This window comes from Akebia trifoliata, chromosome 9 (assembly GCF_017979445.1).
Source record: "Akebia trifoliata isolate Shusen 1 chromosome 9, ASM1797944v1, whole genome shotgun sequence".
NCBI lineage: Eukaryota > Viridiplantae > Streptophyta > Magnoliopsida > Ranunculales > Lardizabalaceae > Akebia > Akebia trifoliata.
Genome location: NC_141383.1, coordinates 22,063,800 through 22,086,993, shown reverse-complemented (window position 1 = coordinate 22,086,993; position 23,194 = coordinate 22,063,800). Strand labels below are relative to the sequence as shown.

The window sequence follows — 23,194 nt, the reverse complement described above, 5'->3', positions numbered from 1 at the left end:
GAGAAATTATTTTTAACTTATTCACCCTCACCAAAAAAGAAAAAATTTTGATTTTTCTATCTCAAATTTCATCTACCTTCTACTTCTTCAAAAGTTCTTTCTCCAAGAGTTGACAGAGATAGAATCTTAGGGACAAAGATCTTTAAAAAATATAATAATACCCCCACACAAAATTGGTGATATCAGGCTTTCCCTTGCAAATATATAGTCATGCTGAAGTGACCTCAAGATTGTACCTTGTTTCTCACATCTTGACGTAAAAGTGTGTGGGAACCATATATGCTCTTTGACTTGTATCTCAATGAAAGTATCTATGGTTCCTACACACTTTTATGCTAGGATGTGAGAAATGAGGTACAATCTTGAGGTCACTTTAACTTCCAATTTTTTTTTTCCAATAAAGCGTCCCAACCTGATTCTAACATGGCATAATAGGTTATACAAGTTATTTGCTAAGTCATTTAGAATATAGTTTTTTTTTTTTTTTACATTAAAAATTAGTTTTCTTTTGATATCAAGAAGAAGAGATTCTTCTTGGATCATTTTCATCATCTAACATATGCTATCATCGTGTGGTGTATGATAAAAGAGGCCTCATGCTTCAATCTCTTTGTAATGCATTCTTGCAAATTATGAGGGTTTGTAATTATAAAATGGAATAAAAGTGATTCCATTTCCTATACCATTTTGTTTTTCAAAGCAAACAAGATTGTTTCAATTTAATTGGACCTGTGTCGATGAAATGGTGAATCGGGGAGAGGCATGGACTCAGTCACCTTGTATAAAATGTTTCACACCTCTGTAGAATCTATGATGTTTGATGCATATTTATTTGACACGATTCCCCCAAATGCAGAAACTAATGTCCTACTACTGTAGTTTGCGCCAAAGTTTGAGAACCTAAAAGAAAATCAACACATTTCCTTACTTCGCCTAAAGAAACGAAATGAATCCAATTGAAAATAATCATTAAAATAGATTAGAAAAAATATGAATGAAATCGTGTTCATCTCAACAATGTTTAATTAACTCAATCTTCACAATAAATATAAAAATGATAAAAACTATAGATATGTAGTCTCTTTGTTTATAGTTCAAATTTGGTTTGAATATCAAACTATAGAATACGTATTGTATACCCATGGTTTTTGGATCCTATCGATTTTGCTCCCAACATGGGCAGTCCTAGAATCGGGATACTTAGTTATGGTTATAATTAAGTATTGATTAAGCACATACTAAAATAGCTCGATAAGGTTGTGTTTGACATAAGATATTTATTTTTTAAATGTTTATTAACGATAAGGAATTGAGGATAAGTTTTTGATCCCAAAATCTCTAGTATTACCACCATAAAAGAGGAGCACAAAATCGTCCATAAGATTGAATAACAAGGCTAGATGATATCTAAACAAGAAAATAATATGAGTCGTACTGCAATGACCTTAAGATTGTACCTCATATCTCCCTTTCTAGGTATAAATGTTTTTTCACTAATATCTTGATAAAAAAACATCTATGATTCGTACACAATTTCACGTCAGAAAAGTGACATAAATAATAAATAATAAGTAAACATGAGACTTATGTCAGGCTCTTTAAACTCTAAGCCCAAAGTTATAATCTACATATTATCTCAAAATATCAAGGTTGACAACATAAATCCTTTTCTGACATTCAATTTTATCTCGAACTCTAGCATTAATGGTGTCAATATATCTAGAAACATAATATATCATGTGTCACACATAAAGGTTTTGGTTCATATCTTAAGCCACATAAATAATTTTGGATCCACAACATATTGGGGTACAATATTTGTCCTTGGCACAACCTTCTCCTTCTTGTTTAGGAAGGATTTTAAAATGGGATTATTTCTACTTTATAAATTAAATGATTCTATAATATATGTAGTGATTTAATATAATACTTCAATGTTAGTCCCCCACTTTATAGGAGAAGAAAAGACGCCTCATAATTTGACAGATACCCACAAGAACTGGCGAACGTGACATTTGACTTATCCAACTTAAAAGGTCTCTCACTAATGCAACAGATGAGCAGTTATTTCTGTTGGTCATAACGACAATAACTGAGAGATCCCACGTACGGAATTTACGTGGCAAATCGACAGATTCAGTGTTGGTAATCATGAGGACAGAATCTAAAATCCAAAAGGATGTCTCCTTGTACGGCCATATATATGATTAATGACAACCCACGTGTAATGTATTTTAGAGGTCACTTAACATCAAGTGCGTCATTCTTACCAAGTTATTTGGTTTAAAATCTAAGGCCAGGTGTTGATATTTTTTGATCCTACCGTTGTAAAGAAAGTATACTTTTAAATTAAAAGAGGAAAGGTCGTTTAGTACTCAAGTCTATATCTATCTCCACGTGTTGGAACATAATTGGCTGCTGAGGACCCACTTAAGTGAGGTAAGCACACTCTTTTAGACGTAACAGCCATTATCTTTAAACTCAATAAGATATATTTATGACCCCACATGATACACCTAGAACCCATTAAAATATATTGATGACCTCATAGGATATTTAGATATATTATAATAACATATATATATATTTATTATAGTAAAAAAATTTCCCTTAATAAATTGGTCAACTTAAAAAAAATTGATTAAAAAAGTTTTGATGGGTATGGTTTCCAATTTGATTTGTTTATGTATTTTTTGTTGATAATTGAGCGGTTGTGTTGGCTTATTGGGGTAACAATCGTCGGCCTTGCCCTTGCACATAGGATTCGACATTTACTATAAAAGAGAGAATCCACTTCTAATAAGTCACGAACAAAAAATCTTGACTTATAAATCATTATCTCAAAGTTGCAATTCTCACCGTCAAAAGAACAATCTACCAAAATAAAATAAAAAATAAAAAACTCATTTGGATTGAGAGTATGACGTGGACACACAGAAGCAAATGGATTTGAAACATCTTGAACCTTGTATCACAAATCTTAAGTATTGGGAGATTCTTATTATAAGATAACTGTACTTGAACCCATGATGACCTATTTTATTTTACAAATCAGGTCGAAAAAGATGGGCTTTTCCAATCCATTACTAGTCAAGTCCACAATATGGACCCAAATTCAAATAAAAAAATCACCCTATTTTGGCATCAGTAGTCGATCTCTTGAAACTTTTTTTTTATTTTTTATTTTTTTATTCTATCATTGTGACTTGATAATTTTTTTCGACTCCACGGCAACCTCTCCACCTGAAGAAATGGTGTAATTTGCCACATTGGTAGATAAAATAAATAGCCAGAAAGGCGAATAGAAAGATCATGATTTTACCATATAAAATGGGAAAATTGAAGTAAAGATAGGGAGAACTTGAATGCCCTAATATCCATCACCAAACATATCAAGAAAGAGTAGAGTGAAAGAAAACAATAAAAACAAAGGGTAAGAAGAAAGGTGGGCCAAAAGAACAAACTGTCTTCCAGCAATGGAAGGACCCAAAAAATTTATACTATATCGAGGTCTCTCCACATCATCCCAACCTCTTAAAACGAAAAACTGAATGTTGCCTTGCAGTACCTTTGGGAACTATAATTCGTGTGCAAAGCTTCTCGGAGACCCTCAGCTCTGGAGAGATAATAAAACATTAATTTCATTTGGACAATAAAATAGACTTCTGGAAATAGGTGGTTGTTTTACCTCAGCTTCAGAAGCTTTGGTGTCCTCGCCCTTGAAACCATCCTCACCTACAAAGAAACAATTGCATTTGAGAACCGTGGTTTTAAATCTAGTCCGAGACCGAGATAACTTATCCAAGTTGTCTCGGTATCATCCACCAATTAGACGAGTTGACAAGTCTCAAAGACATGATTTGTTCTAATTCTAAGGGCTTTTTTATTAAATCTCGTTCATGGACGAGACGAAATGTCAAAATGAATCTTCAAACAATGTTGAGAACAAGAGTTCTAATGTATCGGTTGTACAATACCTCCATCTTCAGGTAAATCAGAGGTCCATAGAGTAAGGTTGTCCCTCAAGAGCTGCATAATAAGGGTGCTGTCTTTGTATGACTCCTCATTCAAGTTGTCCAGATCCGCAATTGCTGCATCAAAGGCTTCTTTGGCCAAATGGCAGGCCCTGAGAAGTTTGAAAACATTATAACAGATATGAGAGTCAAAAATAAATTAGTATACATATGTTTCTAAGCATAAAAACTAAAAACTAAGACGAAAACAACTTTCTGAAAGTTTCTTTTGTTATATTTATTTACACCCTTATCTCATACCATTGACCTCATTGATTTTGAAGAGTAAACAATTTACTACATATGTGTTGAATTTAGATAAGGAAACAAATGAATTAGATTATATAGAAAAAAATGAGTCGTGATACAGAACGGTGTCCCGTTCCTATAACATTTGGTGTCTACATGGCACATTTCTATTGGAATTCAAACGGATCAGGCTGTGTGCACGACTTGGTTAAGAGCCCTAGGTGTTTCAAACTCCAATAAAAACGTGCCATGTAGACACCTTACCTTTATTATAGGGAATGGGACACCGTTCTGGATCCTAATTCAGAACAAAAATCCCTTCTTTGTTTAAGGTTGTAAGCGAAAACCTCACAACCTTGTATAACTGTAATAAAAAATGCTAAATTTTTTGACATTCTAGTACACATGGGTTTCATTTGGTTATATAAGCAACACAATCTTGGTAGGTCAGAGTCCAATCCAGATATTTTGTGTGTGTGTGTGCGCGTTGGGGGGGATGCAATTTTGGTCTGCACTCAAACCATGAAATTGCAATTTTAGAGTGAGATTGTGCCCCACATCGAAGGTTCTGTTTACAAAGTAACAAAATCTGCATGCACGACAAATTTGGCATTACCTTTCAGGGGAACCCAGTATCTCGTAGTAGAAAACAGAGAAGTTGAGGGCTAAACCAAGACGGATCGGATGGGTTGTGGGAAGATCGGAATTTGCGAAGTTGGAAGCAGCCTAACAGAGGTACGGTCATGGTCACAAAAGATATCAAAAAATAAGATTATTATAGATGCATTAAATACATTAATTGAGCCTGTGAAGGTGGAAGAGAGAATTGTACCTCGTATCCCTTCAATGACTGATCTGCAGCATCTTTCCTTTCTTGATCGGTCTTAAACTCGGCAAGATAACGGTAGTAGTCACCTTTCCTAGATTTACAAAGCAGAATCAAAAGAAGGGTTAGCTTTTCTATCAAGACCTGGGTGACCACATTCATTGAGCAAGCCAGTGGTGAGTTACGTTCCCTACACACACCCTCCCTTGCATAAAACAAACTCCATAGATTATCCCATCCATTTTGTTTAGAGAATTGCTATTAGCACCCCCAACTTTTATTTATTAAACCCCAATTTCTTAAATTATTTATCACACCATAATTAAAGATTAAAACAAACTCATCAAACATTACAAAGGTTTGGTTCAAATTATAATCTTAACATGATAACACTCGTTCAAACAATTTTAGTTGTTTTTTTTTTTTTTGATAAGTGATTTTATTAGTTGTTTACAATTATGATTAGGCTCGTATAAAATCCTAAACCCAAAAAATAGAAATCTAGGAAAAAAAACAAGAGAGCTTATATTGGCACCCCAATTTTTACTTATTCTCAGCAGTTAACTTATTTTCTTTATTTTTAATTGGGGTGTAATAATTAAAATTTGGGGTGCCAATAATAGATCTTTTTTATGGTGGTTTTAGAGCTTAGGAAACCGATAGGAAATACAAATTTGATTTACTAGTAGAGGGAATCACTAGAGAACTAACACGACTAGATTATCCCAGTAATACAAAATCGTCAAATTGACAACCCTCATTCACTTGGAATATATTTCAGATGATTACATGAGAAATTCCCAGAATTTCTATGCAATAAGGATCCATCAAAGCAACAAGCAAAAAAAATTTCAAATTATCCAATGAACAATAGTTGCTTCAATAAAATTATAAACAACATAATTGGAATAAAACTGTGTGGCAACATGACTCACATCTTGTAGTAGAAAACAGTTGATTCTACTGATGCAGAAGAAGGGACCAAGTGCTCATCGATGATGGTCAAGATGTCATTGCAGATTTTAGAGAGCTCTTCCTCTACCTTCTGGCGGTAACCTCTGATCAGTTTTACATTTGCATCATTTCCCTTTGACTCTTCCTTCAACTCAATTGAAGACATAATGCGCCATGAAGCTCGGCGAGCACCAATAACATTTTTGTAACCCACAGAGAGGAGATTCCTTTCTTCAACAGTCAACTCAAGATCAAGTTTTGCAACTTTTTTCATACTTTCCACCATTTCTGAGGCATCAAATGTAAGGAAAGTGTGTTGAAATGCTTCCAAAAATATATTATTTTTAATGCATAGATAAGCATTTTTTTTTAATCTAGCAGTAGCAGAAGCACATAAGCAATTACCTAATTGTAGCAGAGGTAGATGTAGAAAAATTAAAATTTAATAACTAAGGCCACAGAGAAATGTTTACCATTTTAGTTATTTCAATATTAAAAGAGTAGACGGCCTTTTAAGGAAAAGGAGGAAAATTTGACATAAGTGAGTTGACATGAATGCTTCACATGTGACATGCTTTGTTTATTGATCCGAATTTGCACTGTAGCCACTAGTTTTAGAATTTTTCTAAGGTCGCACCGAATTGGATGCCTTTTGAAAAACAAAAAGAAAAGACAGAAGGAGAACCAGACGCCTAGTTTCTCTGGTTCATTCAGATACACATGGCACAATTTTATTGGCATTGGATGGTTTTTGAGTCCAACACGGTCGCACACTATAATCCTCCCCTACTTTTATGGGGAACCTTCCTGTTCAATCAAGGACTCTTCACATGGATCTCAAATTGTTATCATCTTTTCTGTGGCAGTCCTAGTGAAGGTTTTTGGGATAATTAAATACAATTTAAGGTCGTATCATGGGGACAGAATTAAATAACTGGATGATATAGGTTGACAGGCCTGAGTATGTGAGGCCATCATATGTGTACCACATAGATCCACACATGAATGTGAACTATTTGTATACGGCACACTTGCACATCAATCCAAATGGTCAAAAAATTTGGGTTAATTGGTCCATAATACATTATAAGTTGGTAATTTTCAGGTTCACAACCAAAAATCACTAGTATTGGTTTTCCAAATCAAGTATGATAATGGCAAATCCATCAAGAAACAAACTAATTGGAAAATACATAACATTTTCTAGAGATGTAGAAAAACAATTACAATGTTAAAACTAACAAAGTGTAATTGAAAAATGACAAGATTCACCCCCAACCCACCCAAGAAAGAAAAAACAGAGGAAATCACATTCTAGGACCAGACTGTAGCCATGGTTTTAAATTTCAACCGAGATGACTCACCCGAGTCATCTTGGTCTTGTTCAGCAATGATAGGGATATACATTACATTGTGTCACAACATTCACATCATCTCGCAAGATAAACGAGATGTCTCAAACCATATTTTGAAAATCTCGGTCGAGTCAACTGGGGTTTTGTAGATTTTAATTTAATTAATTAATTTTTTTTTAGAATTTAAATATTTATTATATAACTAAGACATGATTTTATGACTAAACATTTTCAAATCTATCTTATTTTATTAAAAAATTATAAATATTTTAATTTAAATATATGTGAATCAATTATTATAAACCGAGTTAAATGGATTGTCTCATCCGAGATGTCAAACCGAGTTTTGGAACCATGATCGTAGCTAATAACATCAAAACACCAACTTAAAAGTACTATCAAACATTTCATTAGCTACAATTCCGAATATGAACCATTAAGGCACCAAACTTTCAAGGATCAATTCAATCCCTCCAAAATCAAGTAACAGAACACGAAGTAAACCAAAACCATTGATTTCGAAATAAATATTTTTTTTAAAATACCCATAAAAACATCAGAAACCCCTATCTATCACGATCCAAGCGCATACGAAGTTAATTTCATTAGATCTGGATCAAAATACACCACCGAAGCATTTAGAGACGCGATCAAGAGCAAAACGAGGTAAAAAAAAATGCCAAAAATGCACCGGAACAAAAATATTAAACACACTCTAGATTAGTTTCAATAGATCTAGATCAAAATAAACCACGAAAGCGTCAAAAAACAAGATCAGAGCAAAACTAAGTCAAAAAAATTGAAAAAAGCAGAGAAACAAAGCTATTAAACCAGATATCGAGATGTTACCATCGTAACGCTCGGCTTGCTCAGAGAGCTTTGCCTCGTAGACATGCTTCTCTCTCTCCTTCTCGATCGACATTGAGAAACACTGGATACGAAGAGACGAACACGAGAAGTTGAAGACAAGAAAATGGAGGGAGAGATTGGAAATAAAAAACTAAAAAGAGATTCAAATTTTCCGAAAATGAGGTATTTATATAAGTCTCGTAGGTTTTATCGAACAAGTTGTGGGATGTAGACCAAATCTCAGCCGTTTAATTTGAGATTTGAAATTAACCGCAAGAATCGTGATTGGGGTGTTGAGGTACATCTTTGATCAATCAAGGAAGAAAAATAATGTTTATGTAATTACTTGGGAATTGTGTGATTTGATTAAAAACTTTAAATTTGTTTGAGAAAGTACATGAATTTATAAATTAAATTTTAAATAATAAAAAAATCAACATTTCATATTTTAATTTTGATTTTTTTACTTCCCAAAAATATTCACACTTCAATCTTTTTTGTGAAAAAAAAGAAAGAAAGTGATTATATTGAGGACATAAATTTGTTTTTTTTTTTTAAAGACTAATGATTTTTGGACTCGAAAAGACTCACTTGGTCTGAACATGACTCACGTGATAAGGACACATAATTGTTGTTGATCTTTTTTCCTTGTGTATCCCAAAAGAAAAGATCTATGGTTCTGTGCCCTTGTCACGTTAGCCGTGTAGAGATTGAGTGAGTCTTTATGAGTCAGAATATCACGACTCTTTTTTTATAATCCTCTGTCTATCTATCTCCTTAAAAAGTAAATTATTTTTCTTATGTTTTTTCTAAAAAATAATATTTTTAAATCAAATAAATAATTCTCTCATTGTTTTGTAGAGAACGAAATCCAATTCCTATAGAATAAGAGTCGAGATCCCAAACGATGTTTCATTTCTATAGATAGAAACAATGTCTACGTGACACAATTCTATTAGGAAGTAAACACATCAAAAAATCAATTCTTAGAAAATTTACCAAAACATGCACAAGCACAACATATCAATTATTTATCAAATTAGTAAATTATACATCTTATTTATGAAAACATTAATTTATCGTTTTCGAAAATATTTTATTTTTTCAAAATAATAAAAATAGTAATTTCCTTATTTTTACTACTGAAAATATCTTTTTATTGGAAAAATCCTTCTGACATAAAATTATAATGTATTTTATACAGTGTCAAAAAAATATTTTTAATATGAGATCAGAATGTATTTTATACAATGTCAAAATAATTATTTCGACAAAAAAAAGTATTTTCGATAGCAAAAACATGATTTTTTTTAAAACCATTATAGTAAAATAAAATATTTTTGAAAATGATAAATTACCTTTTTCAAAGATAAGATGTATAATTTATCGTTTTGATAAATACGTTTGAAAAGTAATCTATTTTGATAAATTATTCTTAATTCTCTTTGTAGACAATGGAATCCAGTTCCTATAGAATAGAAGTCACGATCGCATACGATGTCCCTCATTTCTATAGATAGAAGCTATGTCTATTGATCCTCCATCCCCTATTATTATTATTATTATTATATTTTATTTTTATCATTGGTGCATCTGTTTGTTATAGTCTTATTAAAGTTATTCATCATAATACTCAAGGTCTTCTAATATGAATCAATTTTTTTGTTTTTGTTTTTGTTTTTGTTACTCATTTCTTTGAGACATAATGTTTCCCTTCAAGACTGGGAAATTGTTTTCTTGGGAGAATTATTTTTAGTGAAAATATGCTATCGTGCACCTGCAAATTGCATTTTCCCAAGAAAATGTTTTTATCTCCCATTTCATATGCAATCATACGAACTCTAGATACAATGGTTCTATTGGTATGTACGATGGTTTTGCAAATCTAAGGTAATCCTAATAATCATTTTTGAAGTTGGACTTTTAGCAACTAACTCAAAAGCCGATGGATCATCAATAGTTAATGAGATCCTACTTGGACCCCACCCCTATTGGTCTTTTGTAGGGTTGGAACTTGGGCAGATTAACTCAAATTCAAATCGGGCTCGATCCAATTGATGGGGGAACCTGGGTTGGGTTATAAGAAAAATGACTTAAGCATGGGATAAGAAATCTCAGTCCGAATTGAATTCGGGTTAAGGTTTTGGGCAACCCAAACTTGAGGCTATATATTTATATATAAATATTTGTATTTATCTAAAAAATAGTTTTCTCTTCTTAAATATATAGTTTGCACGTAGGATTTTTCAAAGGGGCGATGTGTGTGACCGTGGGATTAGTCTCACCCGAAGAGTGGGGATACCCACGATAAGAAAAAAAAAAAAGTATTTAGCAGATTTTTAAAGATGAAGAGTCGTTTTGACATAAAATTTAAAGAGAGAAAAAAATAAAAAATAAAAGACTCCAAAAGTCAAAAATCACAACTACGAAGCTTTCTTCATCTTCACTCCTTTTTTTTTTCTCTCTACCAGGTACTCACATTATTTTTATTTATTCATAGACTCCTAACTAGGATCGACTTCAAGAACTCTTCAAATTAAATAAGTCTCTTCATCATTTTATTCTTCTTGTATGTTATAGTAACTTTGATAGTGTAGAAGATGAACATTAAAAAAACAAGACAGGTTTCACCTCAATAGATGTAAAACTCATTGTTTAGTAGAAGATGAAAAAAAAAGAAAAGGCAAAGAGATTAAGAGAGGGCTTTTAACCCCAATCACCTAAATGTTTCTTTAACTTTTTTCTTTTTCTATATTGATTAAAAAGAGTATATCAAAAAAAAAAAAAAAGGTAGAGATGAAGTCTTTTAACGCCAATCGAACCAAACCTCTATTTATCTCTTCTCGTTTACATTGATTGAAAAAAGTATCATATGAAAGAGGGACTCAGGATTTATGATAAATTGTTAATTGGTACCTAATAGTTTAAGACTTAGAAGCTAGGTTAGATAGATGGTAATGCCAAAAAAGAATATATTAATAAGATATATAGTACTTTTATTTTATTTTATTCTACCTATTAAAGTTAGTATCTAGTACCTAAGATCTACAGCTACGAGAGAAAGAGAGAGAGAATAAGTAAAAAGTTATTGACTTTTTTTCATAATTATACATAGTATGTATGAGATAAGATGTATGACCTATATGAAAAGACATTAGAAAGAGAAAGAAAGCAAAAACAACTTTTGTTTCTTTCATAATTACACCTAACTAGAATCTATAAGCCCTAATATATGAGTCATGAGATACTAGGAGACACAATAAAGTTAAATTTTCATTTTTTTTTAATATTAGATTTTAGAAAAAATTTATTTAATTTTTTTTATCTTTCTCTCGTATTTTTTTTTCATGATACTTCATTAATGTTTGGTTTGTTCTTTTTATATGGAATTTTTTTATTCAAATGAGATTGTAGACATGAGATGTTCATCATTTGAACATTAATATTACGTTGTTTGGAGTCGTCACTATTTTCTTTTAGAAATGAGTTTGAATGAGTATCCGAAATGATTTTTAATGAAAATTGATTGTTTGGCATTTGTTATGAATCTTATTAATGGAAAAAATGTGATCTACTTAGATCTAGGTAAGGAGGTTTGGTTAGAAAACGTGAAAGGTATTAGACACCTCATTCTATCCACCCTAGGGTGTTACCTTTAAAACTTTGTCATTTTAGAAAGTAAAAAAAATAAAAGCAACAACAATGAATGAGATGCATGAAAAGTAGGTATGTGCAATAAATGGGTAATATACCTTTAAAAAAAAAAGGATTTAATGTTGGTGTTAACATAAAAGAGTACCCTATGAAAAATGATATCTCATAGAGTCATCACTTTTTATGTGAAATGGGATATTGATTGAGATTTTTAGAGAAATTTCATGAATGAAATTCTCTTAAGACCATAATCTTGATGTATGCGTAATTGGCTAAAAACTTAATGTTTCCACCCTATCAAGAGGGTGACATATTTATTCATCATGGCAAAACATGTGGCGTGTGCATGCATTGTGTACATTAGGATGCATAAAATATTAAATGGGTTAAAAATGCTTCAATCTTCATCCTTTCATCCAAATAAGCATCAAACATTATATGCCCAAGGTTGAGGTTCAACATACTCAAGATGAAGATGGGTTATCCATTACATTATAAGATTTTTTAAAAGAAAAATAAAGATAATTATAAAAGGAGAAGAACATACAAATGCTTTTAAAATGATAGTTGCACTTACACCCACCTTGTCTCTTGATGTTCTTGAATGAGTTTTGAGTCTTAGGTAAAAGAGTTTAAAATGAGAATTGAAGGTAAAAGATGGATAAGGATTTTAATTTTGAAGATTAAATGTTAGAAAGAGGCTAATAATTTTCTAGTAGAGATTTAGGTTAGGAGAATGTTGGAGGAGTTGAGTAGAGATTTTAATAGAGTTTAGGGTTGAAAAATGGGGGCTTGAGAGTGTGACTTTCTCATAGAAAATGAGGTTTTTTATAGAGGTTTTAAGAGATATTTGAGGATAAAGTAGTCAAATTTTAAAAACAAAGGGAAAGAATGTGGGATTTAAGTTATTTCTTATATGAGAGTAAAAGTGGAATTTGTAAAATGAAACCCTAAAAATACATTTGTTCTTTGATTTTTTGATAAATAGAATTAAGAGACAAAAAAATAGTTTTAGGAAGATGAATGAGAGAGTGACATGTGTAAAGGTAATGGTAGGTAAAAAGTAGATATTGGTTCATTTGTAAATAACACATAAAACAAGGGTAAAAGGAAAAATATGAAAAAATACTATTGGGAGGATGAATGAGATAATAATAAATTTAAATATGATGTGATAGGTAAAAAATAGATCTCGATTCATTTATAAATAATCCAAAAAATAATAACAATGATATAAATTAAAATTGAACTAATTGAAAGGTGACATGTGTCCATTTTCAGGGAAATGTGTGAAACCATGGACTTCTTAGATTAGGACATGGGTCATGGGATTGGATTTAAAGATTAATTATGAGAATGGATTAGACTTAGAAGTGGGTTTGGATTTGAATTAAGAATAATGGTGAGCTTTAGTTAGGAATAGGAATTGAAGATAAGCTTTAGAATGAGTTTGAGTTAAGATAATAAGTTAGATTTTGGAATTGAATTTAAGTTAGGTATATGGATAATGAATTTGGATTGAGTTATACAAATGAGAAGGTGGAATTAAAAGTAATTTTGAGAACCTTGAAGTTACAAGTGTGTCTCACAACTGATTTAAGGACTTATATCCAAAACCTTGGATATATGTGTCTTACGACACATTATATTGATAAAGACTGGAAATTGCAAAAGAAAATCATAAATTTTGTGTTCTTTCGACTCTACATTGAAGTGAGATTATTACACAAGTCGTGGAGACATGCTTGTTGGGATGGAGAATTGATGATGTGTTAACCATTACTGTGGACAATGTTAGTTCCAATGATGTGGCAACAAAAACTTTGAGATCCAAAATAAATAGGAGGAAATGATTGTTGTTGGATGGTGGTTTATTTCATATAAGGTGTTTTAAACATATCTTAAACCTTATTGTGAAGAATGGTATCAACGAGGTGTCTAAGTCAATTATTCGCATTCGCAAAAATGTGAAATATGTGAGGAGTTCTCCTTCACGATTGTAAATATTTAAGAAGTGTGTTGTAGAAGAAAGAATTACATCTAAAAAGTCTTTTTGCTTGGATGTGCAAATCCAATGGAATTTTACATTCCACCTACCTTATGTTAAATAATCCGATTGATTTTCAAAAGGCTTTTGAGATATTGGAAGAACAAGATGTGAATGTTATAATTGAAGTTAATCATAAGTATGTGGTTTCAACTGAAGAAGATTATGTTACAACTAAAAATTTGTTCAAGTTCTTAAAACATTTTTATAATATGACAAAATATGTGTCTTTAGCAAACTATCTCACTTCTAATATATATTTTCATGAGGTGAATGCAATTCAATCTCTATTCTTCAAATGGTCTAACAGTAAAATATATGTTTTATTGAGATATGACCATAAGGATGAAATAAAAGTTTGAAAAATATTGTAACATAGTTAAAGTCTATTAGTTGTTGATCATTGCAGAGATTTTATATCTTTGCTATGAGTTAGTGTGTGTGAAGTTTCGCTTTTCAAAATTTTATTTTGATAGCAAGGTTAATAAGTTGATTGAAAATGTTAAAGATGCCTTAAATCCTCTATGCCAACACTCGTCGTTGGAGGTATCTTCAATAATGGAGGTTGATTCATCCTAAGATGAAAAAAAAGATCAAATGGAAGATATGGGAGATGCAAGTTATGTACTTGATGAAATTAAAGAAAAATGACGTAAATTCAAGAAAACAGAAAGTGTTGCAAAAAATATGAATTGGATAGGTATTTGGAAGAGAGCGTTGAAAAAAGTCACATAAGTTTGACATTCTGAGTTGGTGAAAATTAAAAGCTTTTACATATCATATACTCTCTTGCATGACATGAGACATTTTTATCAATTCCTCTGTCAACTATTGCTTCTGAGTCGACTTTTAGTACTGGGGGTCACATACTTACCCTATTTCGAAATTCCTTAACTCCAAAAATCGTGAAGTGTTTAGTTTGTGCTCAAGATTGGTTAAAGATTTCGTCAACACCTATTGAAATTGAAGAAAAATTAGAAGATCTTGAGGAGTTAGAGTTAGATAAACTTTTTTCCATTCTTTGATAATTTTTTCTATTCATATTTATTTATATTTCCTAGATGTTAATATTTGAAAAAAAAAAAGTATGTTTAGGTATAACAGATGGTATTGGAATTCTCTTTCTTAAAGCTTCAACTTTAAGTGTGTGTTTGGTAACACTTTCTGAAGTTTGAATGGAAGTGGTCCACCATTAAAATTCAGACTTTAGAGGTTTAAAACATGTTTGTTTATGTTTAGACTTCAGAACAAGAAGATAATTTCAAATAAATAAAATCAGCGATTGAAAGTTACTGGATGGAACTTCTGAAATCTGAAAAAAAAAATTATTCCTAAAATACCCTCATCAAAATCCTATTTCTATCACTTATCCCTTCGTTATAAAAACCCTTAAACTCTTACTTCTCTTTCATGTCCAATTTGACTGTCAAGATCTACCCAGGTATGTGCATATACTACTTTTATAAGGTTGTGTGTAAATCTCTATGATATCTGATCAGAAATTAGAAGAACAAGAATATAACTTATAAAATAAAATAGATCTTTGCACTATAAGAGGATAACCTATTAATGGCAATCTACAAACAACAAAGGAAAAAATCAGCAAAGGAAAAAAAATGAGAAGAATTCTTACTAGATGGATGTCAGGTTTGTAGTGATTCAAATAAGATATGTTAATGAAATTAGAGAAGGTCAATAAAAATTTTAAAAAAAATTTCGAAGAACAACTTACAAAATACAAGCTTGGTGAAAAAAAAAAAAAATTTCCTTGTATTTTGCGTTTCACTTGTTTCTTCTTTCTTCTTTGTTTTTTGCGTTTTACTTAGTTTTGATAGATTGGAAAGAGAGAAAAGAATGTATGAATGTTAATGTGAATGAAAGAGATGAAAAAATAGGAAATTAGAATTTTTTATATTATTTTATATATGAATGAGATTAAATGGTTGATGTTGTATCTTGAATGAAACTTTTTTGTCTCATGTCTTTGATGGTGGAAGAGATTGTGACTATATTATTTTATATATGAATGAGACTAAATAAAATAATTTTTAACACTTTATAATATAAGATGATTTTGAAATATATTGTTGTGGTTTTGATTTGGTTAATACTTCCATATTGTTAGAGGTCATGAACAACCCACTTTGAGACTCTAAATTTCTTTGTATGGTTGGATTTTTCTTCAGTTTCTTTTTTATTTCATGTAGAATAACACACACTATTATATAGAAATTGTTTTACACACATAACAATATCTTTAAATCACACACACACACACACACACACACTGCTATATACACACATGTACATATGTGAACATTATTCAAAATGTTCAAATTGTACCATTGATCTATTAGGGCCCAGGGGATTTTTCTACATTATTCATTGGTCATCCTCCAAAAGATGAATTACATGTACTGGCTCTATTTGATTAATACTTCCATTTCTTTGTTATTCATAGATATAACTTCTAAGAATAATGATAAAGAAAATAATGTTGATAGAACAAATTTTTTTACGGACCACTAAAAAATAAAGCATTTTCTTGAGTTATGCTTAAGTGAGGTGAACAAAGAAAGGTACAAATGAATATTTCTTATTAGTGTTTCATAGAAAAGATTAGAATCTAAATTCAATAAGGCGTGGGGGGTAAACTTTAGTCATAAGGTGTTCAAAAATCAATATGATTACTTGAAGGCTGATTATAACATATGGCAGAAACTTGTTGGATTATTCGGGCATGGACTTAATGTGGATATCAATACTGTAAATTAACTTTCGCAGAAGTGGGATGATGTCTTAGAGGCAAGTCTCTAACTTTACGTACATATTTTTAATTTGATTAACTAAATTTAGTCTAATTATTTTTATATTATTGTTTAAAATAGAGAATTCCCAAAATTAAGAAGTTTATGTATAAAATTCTCGTAAATGTTAAATTAATGATGGGTATTTTTGAAAACACTCTTTCAAATGCCAATAAAGCATGGAGTCCATTCTCATCAATCCTGCGTTCCACTGTTGATAGGGATGTAAATGGTCCTGAATTCGTGGAATACACAAATTTGGATGATGAAGACACTTATGGTGGCCCATTTTCAAGGGAAGGGGATACATACTTCCAAGGTGTAAGTGTGGAAGACACTCCTAATACCCCAAGAATGAATAGTGACATTGGTACTATCCACTTGAAGAGAACACATCACAAGGTCCGATGAAAAAGGATCGTAAGAATTCGAATTGTGGTAACACCATTGAGAAAACTTGAAAATGCTTATTAATGTCATCGAAGAACATATTAATAAAAAAGAGTTTAGCAAAGAATCTTGTTTCAAATATATGAATGAAGTTATAAAGGATTTGAAGAACTTATGGGTGATAAGCATTCATATTTTTCATGTTGCTATATTGAAATTTGCACAATTGTCGAAATTAAAACACACATTTATGAACTTAGATAATAAAATAGAGATGATTCAATTTTTGAAATTTATTGTAAATAATTAGTTGAAGTCAAACATTTTTTAAATAAAAATCAATGATGTATTGATTGTTTTGATATTTTAATATTTTTGGATAATTACTATGGATGTATTTTTTTGGGTTGTTATCATGGATGATATTATAAAAATTTTAATTGTTTAATTGGAATTATTATCTTATTACCTAATCAAATAGGCATGTTTTAACTTACTAGAGAAATTGCATATTTGAAGAATCTTTTTTTATAACTTTAATTAATACTAATTTTTATATTTTTTCATTGTGTTGTAGTGATGATGACGCTAAAGTAATGGTTGTTAGTGAGATTGATAATATTACTTTTTATGTTTAAACTTAAAAATCGTATGAATGTTCAATAAAGGTTGTGCACCTCATCACTTTCTAGTAAGGCATATGTGTGAAATTTTTTGGAAGGATTTTCAATACAAATGTAGGAGATCTTTAGGATGGAGAATAATATTTTCATATAATTATGTGAATATTTTCGAGATAAAAATTGGCTAAGTTATAGTAGGTATATAAACGTAAAAGAAAAAATGGCAATGTTCTTGATTACAATGTCATAATTGTCATAATCGATTCGATTAGTAAAATATTGATTCCAACATTCTGGAGAAATTGTAAGTAGGTATTTTCATGAAATGTTGAAGTAATGATATAGTTTACACGAGAAATAATAGTCTCCCAGCATTTAACAAGCCAATGGAAGAAATTTGATCTGATGTACATTCAAGAGAAGGACCATTTAAGGGTGTTGTCAGTGTATTAGATGGCACACTAATTGATGTGCACATTCCACTTGATTAACAAGTCCCATTCAAAAGAAAGGGACATGAAAAATGTTTTCAAAACGTCATGGCGGTATGTGATTTTGATATGAAGTTCATATATGTGATAGCTGGATGAGAAGGAATTGCACATGATTTGAGGGTATTAAATGAGACATTGCGTAATCCGACTAACAATTTTTCAATGCCTCCCCCAGGTATGTAATTTCAAATCATATTTTTGAAATTAATCTTACAATTAATAGCATAAATTTTACATAATTTTTATATTTGTTGTAGATATATATTTTTTATGCGACGCTGCATACACACACATTAAGGGTTTTAGGACTCCATATCACAACACACAGTATTGGCTAAGAACATATAAAGGAACGCGTGCAATTGGTAAAAAGGAGAAATTTAATCATGTACATGATCCATTAAAGAATGACATTGAGATAACCTTCAATGTATGAAAAAAAAAATTCTCAATTTTGAACAGAATGCTTTCATATCATTATAAAATCCAACGGGATATTGTTATTGCATGTATGACAATATATAACTTCTTATACCGTGTTTCTCTCTATGATGAGTTGTTTCGACAATATGAAGTTGATGTCGACGAAGAGAGTAATTATTTAGTAGACTTTGAACCATCACAAGATCTATCATGTTATAATGGAATATTCTCATCGCAAGCACAAACTGATATGATCACTTTACGTGATCAAATTGCAATTCAACTAGAACATGAATGATTGTTTATTGTTTAAATATTACCTTGTTGAAATATAATTTCTTAAGTATGAATTCAATTTAAAAACAATACTTTTGGGGTGCTTGATTTGTTAGAAATCGAAATTAAATATATGGATGGTTTCATTATGCATAACATATTATGTTTTTTGGTTAACAATTTATTAGAATTACAAAAATGTAATATTCCCAAAATCACCATTATGTTTGTAACTAGAAGCTCTTAAAAATGATAAAAACAATTTTTTTAAAATAAGATTTCAGAAAACAGACTTCAGACTTCAGAAGTGCTACCAAACATACCCAAAGTGTTACATTTAAAGAAATCATTTCTATTAAGGTAATCTTTGAATAAAATTTTACAAGTCTTGTGCTATAAATGCTATCCCTTAGATAATTGATATGTACAAACCATTTTATTTATGTTTTTTTCTTCTTTAGGAATGATATTGACATTAAGAAATAAGGAGTGGATGGAAGCATCATTGAGATATTTTTTTAATCTTAACCCTTTGATTTTATCTTATTAGTTTGGCTTGTAGACAATTATTAGTTATTAATGTGGGATTTGGTTTAATATGGTTCGTCTAAATATTATTTAAATGATGGATTCAGAGGTTGTGTGCCAATTTATTTACTAGTGATTTTGTTATTTATGTTATATTTATTTTTTAAGATATAAAATAAAATTTATGTATTGATCAAAATGAAATTAGGCTTGTTCAATAAGCCTAACCTGCCCAAAATTACAGAACTTGGGCTAACCCGAGCTCAACCCAATTTTAGAAGTTCAATCTCAGGTTGAGCTTGGGTTAATGAACTCTAACTCAATGGTCGAGTTGAATTGAGCCCAAGTTGAGGGTTCTACATTTTGGGTTGAGCCTAGGTTGACCTTCCAATTCACCCAAGTTGTAGCCCTAATCTTTTGGATTGTTTGGTCCACTGCAGCAGTGTTTATTACCTCTTTTAAGTTAAATTGTTCTGGTAACTTGTCTCTAACCACTGCACATTTATTATTTGCCTGATCTGTTGTAGTCTGAATCCTAATCCCATCTACCTCATTTAAGGATTGGATTCTATTAGGAGGGATTTCGCTTATTTTTACTTATCTGTTATAGTGCATTTGGAATCAAAGTGTTAACCAACCAACTACTACAAAAGATCAATCTGTTGGAAAAAGGGATAACTATGAACATAAAAGGGTCACGGGGCTTAACTGGGGTATGACTCATCCAAGACTGGAGGAAAATATACACTCAACACTCCCCCTCACCCATAAGGATGGAAAAATTCGAACCCATGACCTATACGAACCAACACTCTGATACCATGTTAACCAACCAACTACTCCAAAAGACCGATCTGTTGGAAAATGGGAGAAGTATGAATGTAAGAGGGTCACGAAGCTTAATTGGGGTATGACTCACCTCGAGAGTAGAGGAAAATATACATTCAACACAAAGTGATCACATATGTTGCAGATGGTGCACTTGGGAAGGGCCTAGTCATAATCCACCTTTACGTCAACTTTCAAGTCATTGCTTAGCTTCACTTTGAGGACTTTATGAGGATTATTTTCAATGCTAACTTGCATACACAACCTAGAATAAGAAAGTCTTGTACCTTGTACAGTGGCATTATTCATGTACTAAGGTCTCCCTATCCCACTTGCTGCACATCCCAACCCTTTAAGGGTTCAGGATTGTTTAGGCAGATTGAAGAATATTACCCATAGAAGCTTGCCTCCCACATGCCAAGACCCTTTCTCAAAAGCCTCAACAGTCTTGACAGTTGTTCCATTTGGCTACTCCCTTGTTGATTATTTCTTCAGGGTAGTCTATAACTATATGGTTGGCTCCAAGAAAGGTAACTTGGTTTCATTTCTTGAAGAGGTCGTTGAGCTAAACAACTTAGCCACCAATGGCTTAGTCACCCCCGACCCCACCCTTTAGAGAATTATCACCTCTTAACTAACTCTTCCTATATATATATATATATATATATTATATATGGGAAATGTTCAGCACCCTAAGTTTTACCACACACTTTAACAAACGTTTTTTGTCCTACATGGGTTAGAAGTTTTGGAATGAGCTGATTTTTGGTGAGGATGATCTCTATGATTAGAAGATCATCCTCCCCAAAAATCAGCCCATTCCGAAATGTTTAGCCCCATGTTTACACGTTGAAAAATCGTGGACCGTCCATTTTTTGTAAATCAATTTTGATGGGGTTAGAAGTTTTGGAATGAGCTGATTTTTGGTGAGGATGATCTCCTCACCATAGAGATCATCCTCACCAAAAATCAGCTCATTCCGAAACTTCTAACCCATGTAAGACAAAACGCATTTGTTAAAGTGTGTGGTAAAACTAAGGGTGGCGAACGGGACCCTATATATATATATATATATATATATATATATATATATATATATATATATATATATTATATATATATATATATATATATATAATATATATATATATATATATATTTTCTAGGATTCTTCCTTCATGGATTCCTCTTTCTGGCAATTGGCACCTCTCTCTCTCTCTTTGCTATGGCGGTATTCCATGATATTTTGCTTGTGCTTGTCATTGTATCAATAAATCCAACTTTAACATCATATTTTGTTACAAAAAACACTAAAGAGTTTAAGAACATGGTTTTAAAACTCGTTCGAGACCGAGACATATTGCGCAAGTTAACTCAGTATCGGAGCCGAACGAAACCAACTCACAAGTTACTTTTTTGATTGAGATTTAATACCTCACGTTCAATTTTTTGAACGAGACATCTCAAACGTATTGGAAAACTCATCCGAGACGACTTAGTATCGAGCCTGGACAAGACGAGTGTGAAACTGAGTTTTAAAACCATGTTAAAGAAATAATTCACTTGCAATTCTTTTTACAAGATTTTCGTAATTTCAATATTTACTACTTAATTACAAGAAATTTAAGTTTCTAGGAGTTTCAAATCCCCATCCAGAAAATACGTAAAATTCATAATTAATATAAATATTTATTCATCATTTCACAAGTCGGGGATGTAGCTCAAATGGTAGAGCGCTCGCTTTGCATGCGAGAGGTACAGGGTTCGATACCCTGCATCTCCATCATTCATCTTTTTATCCCTATTTTCAACTTTGAAGCCCCACCTCCAAAAACCTGAGATCAGATCCTTTCTCCATCAATTTTTTTATGGGCTGTTGATGGATTGGGTCCGGATGTACCAATCCAAAAAGGATCGGATAGGTTTTGGATCAGACCTATGGTTCTTAGCATTAAGAATCAAATCCAATCCATTAACAATAGTTTCCGGCCAAACCCGATTTTATATACAAAATCCAAGTAAAGTTTATATATCTCAATAAAGGGTGAGGAGTCAAGAATGACTCCTGAAAAAAACACATGATCCTGATCCTTTAAATGCAAAATCCAATGGTTGAGATTTATTGTCAGGATAAGTATATTCGAGATTTGTGTTATCAAGATACTCATAAATCCCAAACCATTTGATTTTGTGTTTAAAGAGTTGCGATCTTGTGTTTTTTGCAGGAGTCATTTTAAGAAGTCAATGGATTCTAACCCCTCAATAAATACATAATATAAGGGAAGTGCTCGGAGGCTCAAAAATTGTGCCAAACATTTTCCAAAAAGCCCAAGTTGAAATGTCTAACCCATATTTTGAAAATTGTTTGGCTCTATTTAGAGCCTTTGAACGCTCCCATTATATAATTTATATACTTTCTAACTTATTATCACATCAGGACATGATTGATCCAGATATGATCCAATAAGATATTGGATTGAAACCTTATTGGATCGGATCCTTATTGAAATGCAAAACATCATTCCAGACCCGGAGTTATCGGATTAGAGCAGATTGGATTTTGGGTATGATCTGATCCATTGTCAATCCTAGTAGGGGGTTGGCTCAATGGTAATTGTAGCTATAAGAGTTTGCTCCCTCTAATCGTGTGTTAGAAACTAGGTGGCCTCCAAACTTATTCTAAGATCATATCCTCTCTCTCTATATCAAATTCTATTACCAAATTCATTTCTACTGATTGAATTGATACAACCCCCCAAGAGATTGACTTAACGGTAAAACTAGCTACAAGAGTTTGCTCCTTCTGGTCATGTGTTAGAAACTCAATGGCCTTCTAACTTACTATTAGATCACACCCTCTCTCTATTAATCCATGTTA

The 23,194-nt window shown here is 31.6% G+C and overlaps 1 protein-coding gene and 1 non-coding gene across 2 annotated transcripts; one reads left to right on the top strand and one right to left on the bottom strand.

Annotated features, from left to right (window-relative positions):
* Positions 1–3,300: 3,300 nt before the first annotated feature.
* On the bottom strand, positions 3,301–8,510 carry LOC147394678 (14-3-3-like protein GF14 iota). The gene is made up of 7 exons (XM_086454005.1): positions 8,247–8,510; positions 6,024–6,330; positions 5,095–5,182; positions 4,879–4,988; positions 3,978–4,126; positions 3,689–3,735; positions 3,301–3,616 (listed from the first exon to the last, which is right to left on the bottom strand). The coding sequence occupies exons 1-7, from the start codon at positions 8,317–8,319 to the stop codon at positions 3,611–3,613; spliced, it is 780 nt and encodes a 259-aa protein (XP_086310131.1). The 5' UTR covers positions 8,320–8,510; the 3' UTR covers positions 3,301–3,610.
* A 13,516-nt stretch (positions 8,511–22,026) lies between these two features.
* TRNAA-UGC (transfer RNA alanine (anticodon UGC)) lies at positions 22,027–22,099 on the top strand. Its single transcript has one exon. It is a non-coding gene; the product is annotated as a tRNA-Ala (tRNA).
* The last annotated feature ends 1,095 nt before the right edge of the window (positions 22,100–23,194 follow it).